The sequence below is a fragment of the Miscanthus floridulus genome, chromosome 6 (genome assembly GCF_019320115.1).
Source record: "Miscanthus floridulus cultivar M001 chromosome 6, ASM1932011v1, whole genome shotgun sequence".
NCBI lineage: Eukaryota > Viridiplantae > Streptophyta > Magnoliopsida > Poales > Poaceae > Miscanthus > Miscanthus floridulus.
In genome coordinates, this window is record NC_089585.1 from 139,589,843 (window position 1) to 139,602,376 (window position 12,534).

Here is a 12,534-nt window from a genome sequence, read left to right on the forward strand (position 1 = left end):
AAAAACCAACAAAGATGGCTAGCTCGTTATAGCTAGCATGGGCGTGCCTAAGTAATCACGCAACAAGTTTTTGTACCCGCTACAATTTGCTCCCTCCATCCAGAATGATAAGCGTGTTTTGTATAAGGAAAAAAAAGAAATTTTACAAATTTTAATCTGTAATTAGTCAAATTATATAGAAGCTTAGGATACAAAATTTATATTAATAGTTTTGTATTCGAAGTACTTTTTAAGATTATCATTCTCGAATGAAGAAAGTACATGCATGTTCTCGGCCAGTGAAGGAACAAGGAAAATAGCGGAATGGCGTGCGTGGATGCCGAAAGGACAAGGCCAATTGGGCCTGACGAATTAATCCACTGGCCAGAAGAAGACGGTCGCAGCCTCGCACGGCGACCGGCGACCGGCGACGTGGGAACTGAAAGTGGCGTATGCCGTATGCCCGTATACAATATTTCCCCACGCGGACCGCGAGGACTATATCCAAATCCAATATTTCCCCACGCGGACCGCGAGGACTATATCCAAATCCAATGCTAGATCTGCAGATTGATATATATGAGTATATATATAAGGGAAACGCCAGGAAGTTCTTTGCCGACCGCCGACAGGACCTGCCTGCCTCCATCCACGTCGTCGCCGTGTTCTTCCCGGGTGCGCAAAATCTTTCCCCCTCTTGTCTTTTTTCCCATAAACATGCAAGGTGAGATGTCTGCGAGCCTAGTCTCCCCTCGATCTCCCACCTTTCTTTCTGGCCAACGATTGGGAGTTGTAGAGACGGAGGATATAGTCGACCAACACTTGCACTCCTTTGATGTCACGAACCCACTGCCGATCATGGAGCACATTCTTCGTTGGCGAGACGTTTGGGAATCGCACGGAATCGCCATGCATGGTCGTGATTAGCTCCACAGATGCAGACTGCATGTACTACTTGTTGACGTGATTAGCTAGGACTTATCATCCGAGGCCACACACGTGAGGCTGCCTAGCAAGTCGGCTACTATGCAGTTTTGACATTCGTTTTTCGTCCGAAACATCCACGACAAAACCGGCCTAAACCGGACTGGGCTGGTTTCCCAGGACTTTGCAAATTCGGCCTAGTTTTGATGCTTTTCAATTATATTTCATTTCTCGGTCTATGTTTTGACTTCCTAGTCATATTTTTGTTGCCAACACTACTATATCTTAAGTTCCCCGTACAGGTTTTGTTGTTACATCTCTTTTGAGGTACACTTACATCTACATGCAGGCCGCAACGAGCAAACTGGACACATACTGCAAGTGACGTTTCGTGAAATCCATATCGGTAGCACGCACGATGGATTCCAGACAGCCAGAGGATGACGCACAAGAAGGCGCGACACTGGTGATGACGCCTCACGCCGACGTAGTCGGTATCATCCCTTCGGCGCCGACCCTCGAGACCAGGTGGCCACCATTCGCGCTCCGCCGTTACGCCGGCGGCTTCTGGTTGCCCGAGGTCACAACGAAGGAGGGCTTGCCAGCCGTCCATTCCTGCTTCGTGCCAAGGCCCACCGACGTGATCCTCGCGAGCTTCCCCAAGTCCGGCACCACCTGGCTCAAGGCGCTCGCCTTCGCGACGCTGAAGCGTTCCACGCACCCGCCATCCGACGGCGACCACCCGCTGCGCCATCGCAGCCCCCACGAGTGCGTCCGGTTCCTCGGGATCGAACTCAACGATAGGAACAAGGACGAGTTCGAGGCGCTCCCGTCCCCGCGCGTGCTCGCCACGCATCTTCCCTATTCCCTGCTGCCCGGCAGCATCAACGAGGACGGGGAGCGCTTGGGGTGCCGGATCGTGTACGTCTGCCGGGAACCCAAGGATGCGCTGGTCTCCTACTGGCTGTTCACGAGGAAGGCGGCGGCGGCGAGGGGACTTGACGTCCGGTCGTTCACCATCCAGGAGGCGTTGGAGCTGTTCTGCGATAGCCGGTGTCCGGGCGGCCCGCAGTGGCTGCACGTCCTCCAGTACAGGGAGGAGAGCTTGAGGAGGCCTGAAAGGGTGCTGTTCCTTAGGTACGAGGAGATGTTGCTTGAGCCTGAGGCGCACGTTAGGAAGCTAGCGAAGTTCATGGGCTGCGAGTTTTCTGAGGAAGAGGAGGAGGACGGGGTGGTGAGCGCCATCGTGGAGCTGTGTAGCCTGGGGAAGCTGAGGAACATGGAGGTGAACAGAAATGGAAGCACTAGGTTGGGGACCAAGAACGAAAGCTTCTTCAGGAAAGGAGTTGCCGGGGACTGGAGCAATCACATGACACCGGAGATGGCGCAGAGGCTGGACAAGGTCGTTGAGGATGCATTGCAAGGGACTGGATTCGCCTTCTCGAGCACAACATGAACCACTCTTGGCTCATCAGTACTGGTTGCAAACTGCATAATCTCAATATCAACTAGTTTTATCAGTATTGCTGGTTGTAGAAATTTTCTGCTCCTCAGTGATGATAGAGGAAAAATGTGGACTCCATCAATCATCATACCAGAAATTAATTCATGTACAACTCATTTGTAGTTGTAACATCTCGTCACATCGAGAGTATAGATGCATCTAACGCATATTTCAAACGTTTGTTTTCAAGCGTTTCACATATTTCAGACTCATGTTGTAAGTGTTTTGTTCTGAATGTTCCTAAAGTAGATATCGATGTTGTATGTGTTTGCTGGCTATACACGCATGTTTCAAGCGTATATTTCAAGTGTTTCATCTGTTTCAGACGTATGTTGCAAGTGTTATATCTGGATGTTTTAAAAGTAGATCTGGAAGAGTATATGTTTCATCTGCCGCAACCGCCCTGCTACTGCTACTGGGGGCGCCGCTGTGGGTCACCATGCGGATGCCTGAGACCGACAGACCCCTCCGCGGCACGCATCCGCAAGCAAGGCAGGTGACTGGGACCCATGTGGGGCATGGGGATGGGAGCGGGGCGTGGGATGGCTGCTGGAGCACGGGATGGGTGTGTTGCGGCTTGCGGACGTGGGGGCACGAATAGGATGCGAACTCGTGTCGTGAGATCTAGTGCAGGATAATACGGGAGGCTACGTCCGCACGTCCGGGTGCTAGCTGCAATAGGCCAGTAGTTAGGGGTTTAGGAGGGCTTCCCCCCCTTTCCTTTCTTCCACAAACCGCATGGCAGCCAAGGCGAAAAGATGGGCCCAGTGGTCTGGCCCGGCCACACCACGCAACGGCACGAGTCGGACGGAAGAGCACTAGAGCTGAGCTGTGGCCTGTGGCCAGTTGGTGTGGGGTAACACAGCGGAGGCCATCTAGTCGACGGCGACATGCGTCCGGCGACATCACCAGATCCACGGTCGTACCTGCCCCCAGCTTCTCTCCCACGCCGACCGCGAGGACGACTCCGCGCCCACGGACGCCTTCTTCTCTGTCTCTAACTCTAGGAGCTGTTGCATCCGGGGAGGGAAACGCGCCCAGTTTGCTGGGCACCAACACGGCCTGCCACCACGTCGCCGGCATCTTCTTTACCGGTGCGCGAAATCCCTCCTCTCCTTTCCTGTCAATCTCTCCCCTCTCCCACCGCTCCGCATATTGGAGATTCTGTCTGTGTGGATTGAAGGGTAGTAGATTCTAAAAACTCTCGCTGCCAGTTGGGGTTGGGGACACCTGATGTTATAAGCATGACGCATGGGCCTTCTGGCAACGATCGGTCCAGCCTACTTCTCGTAGTCGCGGCTACTTCATAGCTGGGCTTCATGTGGATGGACTTGCTAGTGGCTAGTGTATATTTCCTGCATATGAATTAGATTAAAAATTATCTCAAGTATTTGTAGATTATGTTTTCTTCTTAAACGTTTTCTTCAATGGATTGGATGCTATAGTATGCTAGCTTTGGATCTGTTAGTGTCCACATTTTATTAAGATGCTAAGTATCCAACTCAAGTGAACTTTGCTGCCGGGGTGAAAATGGTGTATAGATTCTTCGTTGAGCAAAATGAAACTATATGGAGTCTGCCCACCGCACGGACTAGTAGAGAAATAAGTAAACAGTGATAGATAAGCCCAGTGCTAAAGCACTTTTATCTTATTTTTTCTGCACTTTTACTTTCCTTGGCTTCCAAGCCTAGTGTTAGGAATATGCTAAACATCCACTTTAGTGGTTAGAATCTGCTGTAGCAAGTGCGAGTCCCTTTTGTCTATAAAGGGCAAGGGAGTCTTTTTATAAAAAATAAGCCATTGCATTTCATTTCAATCCAAGCAGCCAAGGGCTAAACTGCCCTCTGGTAATTCCCAAATCTGAATCTGAGATCTATTTGGGCCAACAATTGGTATCAGAGCCTTAGGATTCTAGTGAGCGAGTGCCATGTCCACCAAGAGCTAGATCGCGAGAGGGCGCGCTGCCATCGGTGCGGTAATCAACCTCGGCGGTGATGCAGCGGGAGCCGGAGCCAGAGACCGCGCAACACGCCTTGCTATCGCAGACGCAGCGGCTATGGCGTAGGCCGCGGTGGCTGCTGCTGCGGTGCTGCATGCTGAGATGGATTGGGAGGAGCCGGAGCCAGCTGGAGGAGGATCGTGCAGTCCGATCGGGCACTGCCGCCAGTCGCCATCACTAGAGCGGCATCGTGGTCGCCCTAGGTGCTCCCAGGTGATGCAGACGGTCTACCATGACTCCGAAGCGGGAGCGCCATGGCTGATGCTCACCAAGTCGAACTACCACGAGTGGAGCCTGTTGATGAAGGTCAAGCTCCAGGCCCGACGGCTGTGGGAGGTGGTACACATCGGCGGCGGCAGCTACAATGATGATCGCCGAGCGTTGGAGGCCCTGTGCGTCGCCGTCCCCACTGAGCTCGGTGCCCCTCTCGCCAACAGGGCCAAGGCGAAGCTGGTGTGGGAATCGATTGCCGCGGCGCGCGTCGGTGGAGATCGCGTGCGCCGGGCGACCTTGCAATGCCTCCGAGGGGAGTGGGAAGGCCTCGCCTTTTAGCTAGGTGAGCAAGTCAAGGACTTTGCCCTTCACCTGACCAACCTAATGGAGCAGATGGCGTGCAACGTCGACACCGACCTCACCGAGGAGCGCGCGGTGGAGAAATTCTTCCGCTGCATGCCAAAGAAGTACGCATAGATCTTCATGTCGATCGAGACTCTTCTTGACTTCAAGCAGCTCACCGTCGAGGATGTGACCGGGAGGCTCAAGGCGGTGCAGGACCATGAAGAGGGACCTCATGCCGAGTCAGACGCCGTCGGAGGCAAGCTACTGTACATGATGGAGCAGTGGCATGCCTTTGAGAAGAAGAAGGAGGAGGAAGGATCTAGACCATCTGGTTCCTCCAAGGAGCGTCGCCGGTGACCATGTGGTGGCAAAGAAGAAGAAGGAGTAGGTTGGGCCTCGGGCTCAGGTAGACACTGATGGCGGTGGCACTGGTGAGCACAAGGTGACCCGAGATGACACCTGCAACAACTACGGCAGGTCAGGCCACTAGGCCAAGGACTGCCGCCTTCCTCCATGCTGCGGTGGGCAGGCTCACGTTGTGCAAGCAGGGGAGGAGGATGCTACTCTGCTCCTGGTGCATGGGTGCGTCGAGCCGCAGCAAGAAGCAGGGGAGGGGGTGAAAGGTCCAAGCTTTCCCCTTTCTGTGTCGGCCGGCTCCGCACATCTCCACCTCGATGAACTACGCGCTCACGTCTTCCTCGGGAAAGGCACTAACAATGACAAGATCAATGGCTGGTACCTGGACACCGGTGCCACGCACCACATGACTGGTTAGCGTGAGTTTTTCTCCAACCTAGACTCTGGTGTGAAGGGCTCCATCAAGTTTGGTGACGCCTCCGCCGTCAAGATCAAGGGAGTTGGCTCGATCATCTTCAAGGCCAAGATGGGGGAGCACCGCCTCCTCACCAGTGTGTACTACATCCTGGCCTTGAGGAACTCTATCCTCAGCATCGGACAGCTAGATGAGAATGGCTCACAGGTGGAGATCGAGGACGGCGTGCTGCGCATCTAGGATAGAAGCCGCCGCCTTCACACCAAGGTGAACCGGGGAAGCAATCACCTTTACGTGCTTCATGTGCAAGTGGCGCACCCCCTTTGTCTTGCCGTGCGCCGGGAGGATGAGGTGTGGTGCTGGCATGAGCATTTTGGGCATCTTCACTTTGAGGCCCTGAAATAGCTCGACAAGGAGGAGATGGCCCGTGGCATGCCTTGCGTCGACCACGTCAAGCAGCTCTGCGACACCTGTGTGGTGACTAAGCTGAAGCACCGGCCCTTCCTGTGTCAAGCCTCCTACCACGCCACCAAGCAGCTCGAGCTAGTGCACGGTGACCTCTGTGGTCCAGTGTCATTGGCCACTCCTAGATGTTGGTGCTACTTCCTATTGCTCATCGATGACACCACATGCTACATGTGGGCCATGCTGCTCGATTCCAAGGCAGCAACTGCAGGCACCATCAAGCGCCATTAGGCAGCCACGGAGAAGGAGTGCAGCCACAAACTCTAGGTGCTCCGCACGGACAATGGTGGGGAGCTCATGGTAGCCGAGTTTGTGGCGTATTGCGCTGACGAGGGGATTCAGCGCCACTACTCCGTGCCCTACTCACCGTAGCAGAACGGTGTGGTTGAACACCACAATCAGACGGTGGTTGCAGCGGCACGCGTCCTGCTCAAGCAGCGTAGTATGCCGGCGATCTACTAGGGGGAGGCTGTGATGACCACCGTACACCTGCTCAACCACTCGCCGACCAGTGCTCTTGACGGCAAGATGCCATATGAGGCCTGGCATGAGTGCAAGCCGGCGGTCAGCTACCTGCACATCTTTGGTTGCCTCGCCTTCATCAAGGAGCTGATCCACATCGGCAAGCTCAACCATCGTTGCTCACCAGGGGTCTTCATCGGCTACGCAGAGGAGGCTAAGGTCTACCACGTGCTTGACCCGATGACACTGCGAGTGCACGTGGCGTGCGACATCGTGTTTGATGAAGTATGTGGCTGGGCATGGGACAAGGCGGTGGACGACGGGTCAGCGGTCGTGCTCTGTGACTTCACCATCGAGTTCGCATGGGTGGGCGGTTCTGAGGGAGCACAAGGTGCATCCTCGTCGATGTCTGGGTCTTTATCACCAGCGCCGACCTCTTCATCAGCTTTGCCGTGTTTCCCATCACCAAATCCGGGGGAGCTCGGCAGCCCATCGGCCGTGCTTGCTAGCCCATCGGTGGTGGTCAGCAGTCCATCAGCAGCAGCTCTAACCTCTCTAGCACCGTAGCTGACCACTCAGGTGCACCAGCCGACCTCCTCAGCATCTTCTACCTCACCCGCTATGACACCAGCGCACGTAGGGCAACCGGGGGTCGAGTATGCGACGCCACTAGAGGATGATGAAGACCGCTAGGGCGTCTACTACGATGATGAGCCCCACCAGTATCGCACGGTGGCAAACATCCTTGAAGAGCAGTCTCCACTGGACTAGCCTGAGAGGCTCTTCGCTCAGCTACATCTGACGCACGCCAATGAGCCAGCCACTTATGCTGAGGCGCAGGGTGATCCACGCGTGGTGGGCGGCGATGGAGCAGGAGCTTAAGTCCATCGAGCAAAACCGCACCTAGGAGCTAGTGCCACTGCTGGACAGCCACCGCTCCATCACCCTAAAGTGGGTGTTCAAGGTCAAGAAGGGCGAGTTGGGCCCGATGATCAAGCACAAGGCGCGGTTGGTAGCACGCGACTTCATCCAGTAGGAGGGGATCGACTACGACGACGTCTTTGCCCTCATGGCACACATGGAGTTACCCCATGTCCTCCTCGCGTTGGAGGCTCAAGAGGGGTGGTAAGTCCACCACATGGACGTGAAGTCCACCTTCCTCAACGGCGACCTCAAGGAGGAGGTCTACGTGCACCAGCCACTTGGCTATGTCATCACCGGAGAAGAAGGAAAGGTGTACCACCTACACAATGCACTCTATGGCCTGCGCTAGGCACCATGCGCCTAGAACACGAAGCTCGATGCCACACTCAAGAAGATGGGCTTCAAGCAGAGCGCGCATGAGGCGACGGTGTATCGGTGGGGCAGTGGACGCAACATTTTACTAGTCGGCGTCTATGTCGATGACCTCATCATCACCGGAGCTGAAGAGCAGAAGGTGGAGGTGTTCAAGGTGTAGATGAAGAAGGCGTTCAACATGAGTGACCTCGGCCTCCTCCACTTCTACCTCGGCATCGAAGTGCGCCAAGACACCAGCGGGATCGCCCTCCGCCAAACCCACTACACCAAGTGCATCCTCGAGCTTGGCGGCATGATAGTGAAAGGTCCTAATGGCTAGAGGGGGGGTGAATAGCCTATTAAAAATTTCTACAACAACACTTACCAAACCGGTTAGACAATTATGAGGCGAAGCAAGTGTTGCGCTAGCCTACTAAAATTACAAGCCGCCTACCACAATTCTAGTTTATATAGTTTCTATCCACACAATAGCTATGTCACTACACCAAGTTAGTGCGCTCTCAAATGCTAACTAAAGAGCCACACTAACCAAACTCACAAGCTCTCACAACTAGCTACACTAAAGAGCTTGACAACTAGTTTGCGGTAATGTAAAGAGAGTGAGCAAGATGGTTATACCACCGTGTCGAGGAAGGAGCCAATCAATCACAAGAATGAATACCAATGAAGATCAATCACTATGAAATCAAATGATGACACAATGATTTTTTACCGAGGTTCACTTGCTTGCCGGCAAGCTAGTCCTCGTTGTGGCGATTCACTCACTTGGAGGTTCACGCGCTAATTGGCATCACACGCCAAACCCTCAATAGGGTGCCGCACAACCAACACAAGATGAGGATCACACAAGCCACAAGCAATTCACTAGAGTACCTTTTGGCTCTCCATCGGGGAAAGGTCAAGAACCCCTAACAATCACCACGATCGGAGTCGGAGACAATCACCAACCTCCGCTCGACGATCCTCGCTGCTCCAAGCCATCTAGGTGGCAGCAACCACCAAGAGTAACAAGCGAATCCCGTAGCAAAACACAAACACCAAGTGTCTCTAGATGCAAACACTCAAGCAATGCACTTGGATTCAATCCCAATCTCAGAAAGATGTTGAATCAATGATGGAGATGAGTGGGAGGGCTTTGGCTAAGCTCATAAGGTTGCTATGTCAATGCAAATGACCAAGAGAGTGAACTAGAGCCGGCCATGGGGCTTAAAAAGAAGCCTCACACAAAATAGAGCCGTTGTACCTCTTCATTGGGCACAACTCGGGGTGACCGGACGCTCTGGTCAAATCGACCGGACGCACCCTTCCAGTGTCTGGTCAACGGATGGCTGCCACGTCATCTCTCTTCAAATACTGAGCGCCCGATCCCAATGGTCAAGTGATGACCGGACGCGGCATAGTGCCACGATCAGACGCATGACCCCAATGTCTAGTCACTTCCAGTAAGGTTCCAGCTATGACCGGACACGTCTATTAGATCATGACTGGATGTAGGACCCAGCGTCCGGTCATTTCCAGTAAGCCTCCACTCACGACCGGACGCGTCCGGTCATGCTCGATCGGACTCACCCAACGTCCGGACACACACAGTCTCCTCTGTGCACTGCCACACCAGTGGGACCAGACGCACTCATCTAGCGTCCGGTCACAAAGTGACCCAGCGTCCGGTCACTTTGTTGAATCCTGTTTTTTCTATATAGGGTGCCGGTGGCACCGTCGGACTATCCGCACTCTATGGATGGACACTCTGCCGGTGAAGTTTCTCACCCTTGCTCAAATGTGCCAACCACCAAGTGTATCACCTTGTGCACATGTGTGTTAGCATATTTTCACAAACATTTTCAAGGGTGTTAGCACTCCACTAGATCCTAAATGCATATGCAATGAGTTAAAGCATCTAGTGGCACTTTGATAACCGCATTTCGATACGAGTTTCATCCCTCTTAATAGTACGGCTATCGATCCTAAATGTGATCACACTCACTAAGTGTCTCGATCACCAAAACAAAATGGCTCCTACCATTTATACCTTTGCCTTGAGCCTTTTGTTTTTCTCTTTCTTCTTTTCAAGTCCAAGCACTTGATCATCACCGTGGCATCTCCATCATGTCATGATCTTCATTTGCTTCACCACTTGGAATTTGCTACCTATCTTATGATCACTTGATAAACTAGGTTAGCACTTATGGTTTTCATCAATTCACTAAAACCAAACTAGAGCTTTCAATCTCCCCCTTTTTGGTAATTGATGACAACCCTTTCACAAAGATATGAATTGAAATTCAATTGCATCCATGTTGCTTGCCCAAGCATATTTATCATGTGTAAAAGGACATGGACAAGTTTCATGAACCCCGTATGATAGCAATTGCCCCCCCTACATATGTGCTAAGAGTATGGATTGTAGCTTGCACATATGCTTAGATAGGAAATATAGGAGACAATGTCTACCAAATGATGCTAAGGTATAAAAGGTGGACCTTTGAAGCGTGATACCAATCGGAGTGCACCAATATACCATCCTTAGCACCATGGTTAGCTCGATACCACTTGGAAATAAAATCACTAGATAACCTATGCATGCTAGTTTTTTATTTCATCATTCAAGCCTACAACTAGCATACACCACACAAGCATGGATATTAAAATTTAAAAACTTGTGCCATGCAAGCAAACATATAAAATGCACATTTAAATGCACCATACAAGTTCATGAGCTTGCTCGCCCTACTTGTGTGCTCAAAATTTAATTGATCCCCTTCCTTTGTCATATCTCTCCCCCTATGTCAAATGTCAAATTCTCCCCCTTGTTGTCTTTTCACTATCTTAGTACACTAATATCTTTGTTTTTCTCCCCATGTACTAATAGCACTAATATCTTTGTTTTCTCCCCCTTTGTCATCAATGACCACAAAGGTTCAAAAAATGAATAGGTTGAGATTTATCAATGTCAATCAATGGAGTTAGGATTAATTTCCAAAATTTGGTCCAATCTAGATCATTTGCCAAAGATATTTAACTCGGTTTGATCCAAGAACAAGCTTCTTCACACCTCCAAATAAGGGTTATCTTGTACCATGTTGAGTTAAACACTTAGAGCTCATTTTCTAGATCAAACACTAGATTTACAAGCCCACAAACATGTCATATGCTACCACTAGATCAAAATAAGCATAAAAGCAATAGTGGTACCATACAATCATCAAAATCATTTGATTTTCATGAATGAGCCTATTTAATGTGAGAGATGACTAGATGCACTAAACATGTCCTTAGCAAGGATGTATGCCATGCCAATCAACTTTTACCTTGGATTGCTCAAAGAAGAGGCATGCCATATGAGTGGGGGATGCATCAACACATATTTGAGAAATCCAATATGTTCAACTCATTCCTTAGCTTGCAAAACCTTTTCTCATCCAATGGCTTAGTGAAAATATCGACAAGTTGATCTTCAGTGCCTACACTCTCAATGCAAATGTCCCCTTTTTGTTGGTGGTCTCTTATGAAATGGTGGCGGACATCAATGTGCTTTGTTCTTACATGTTGAACCGGATTATTGGTTAGCTTAATTGCACTCTCATTGTCACATAGCAATGGCACTTTTTTGAACTTGATTCCAAAGTCACTCAAAGTGGCCTTCATCCAAAGTATTTGTGCACAACAACTACTGGCGGATATGTATTCAGCTTCGATGGTTAATAATGCAACACTATTTTGCTTCTTTGATGACCATGAAACAAGTGATCTTCCCAACAATTGACATGTGCCCGAGGTGCTCTTCCTTTCAACCTTGCATCCCGCATAATCCGAGTCAGAGTAACCAACTAGCTCAAACTTTGCTCCTTTGGGATACCACAAACCAACATTTTATGTGTGCTTCAAGTACCTCAATATTATCTTTGTAGCCTTCAAATGACTTTCTCTTGGTGAGGCTTGAAATCTTGCAAACATGAATACACTAAACATGACATCCGGCCTTGATGCGGTCACATAGAGTAGGCTTCCAATCATAGACCGATACAATTTTTGATCCACCATATTTCCACTTGCATCACTATCTAAGTTGCCATTTGTTCCCATTGGTGTGCTAATGGCTTTACTATCATTCATGCCAAACTTCTTGATTATTTCCTTGATATACTTGCCTTGACTCACAAATGTATCGTTCTTCAATTGCTTGATTTGAAGACCAAGGAAGTAACTCAACTCTCCAATCATGGACATCTCAAACTCATTAGCCATCATCTTTCCAAACTCTTCACAAAAGTCTTAATTGGTTGATCCAAATATGATGTCATCTACATAGATTTGCAACACAAATAAATGTTTTCCAATCTTCTTGATGAAAAGAGTGGTGTCAACCTTGCCCATCATGAACCCTTTAGAGAGTAGGAAGTCCCTCAATCTCTCATACCATGCTCTAGGTGCTTGCTTCAAGCCATACAATGCCTTCTTCAACTTGTACACATGGTTGGGCTTTTTGTCATCTTCAAAACCGGGAGGTTGCTCAACATATACTTCTTCATTAATGTAACCATTGAGAAATACACTCTTAACATCCATTTGATA

At 50.4% G+C, this 12,534-nt stretch overlaps 1 protein-coding gene across 1 annotated transcript; it reads left to right on the top strand.

Annotated features, from left to right (window-relative positions):
- Positions 1-1,357: 1,357 nt before the first annotated feature.
- On the top strand, positions 1,358-2,467 carry LOC136459889 (cytosolic sulfotransferase 5-like). Its single transcript, XM_066459743.1, has one exon. The coding sequence runs from the start codon at positions 1,373-1,375 to the stop codon at positions 2,357-2,359; it is 987 nt and encodes a 328-aa protein (XP_066315840.1). The 5' UTR covers positions 1,358-1,372; the 3' UTR covers positions 2,360-2,467.
- Positions 2,468-12,534: the final 10,067 nt, after the last annotated feature.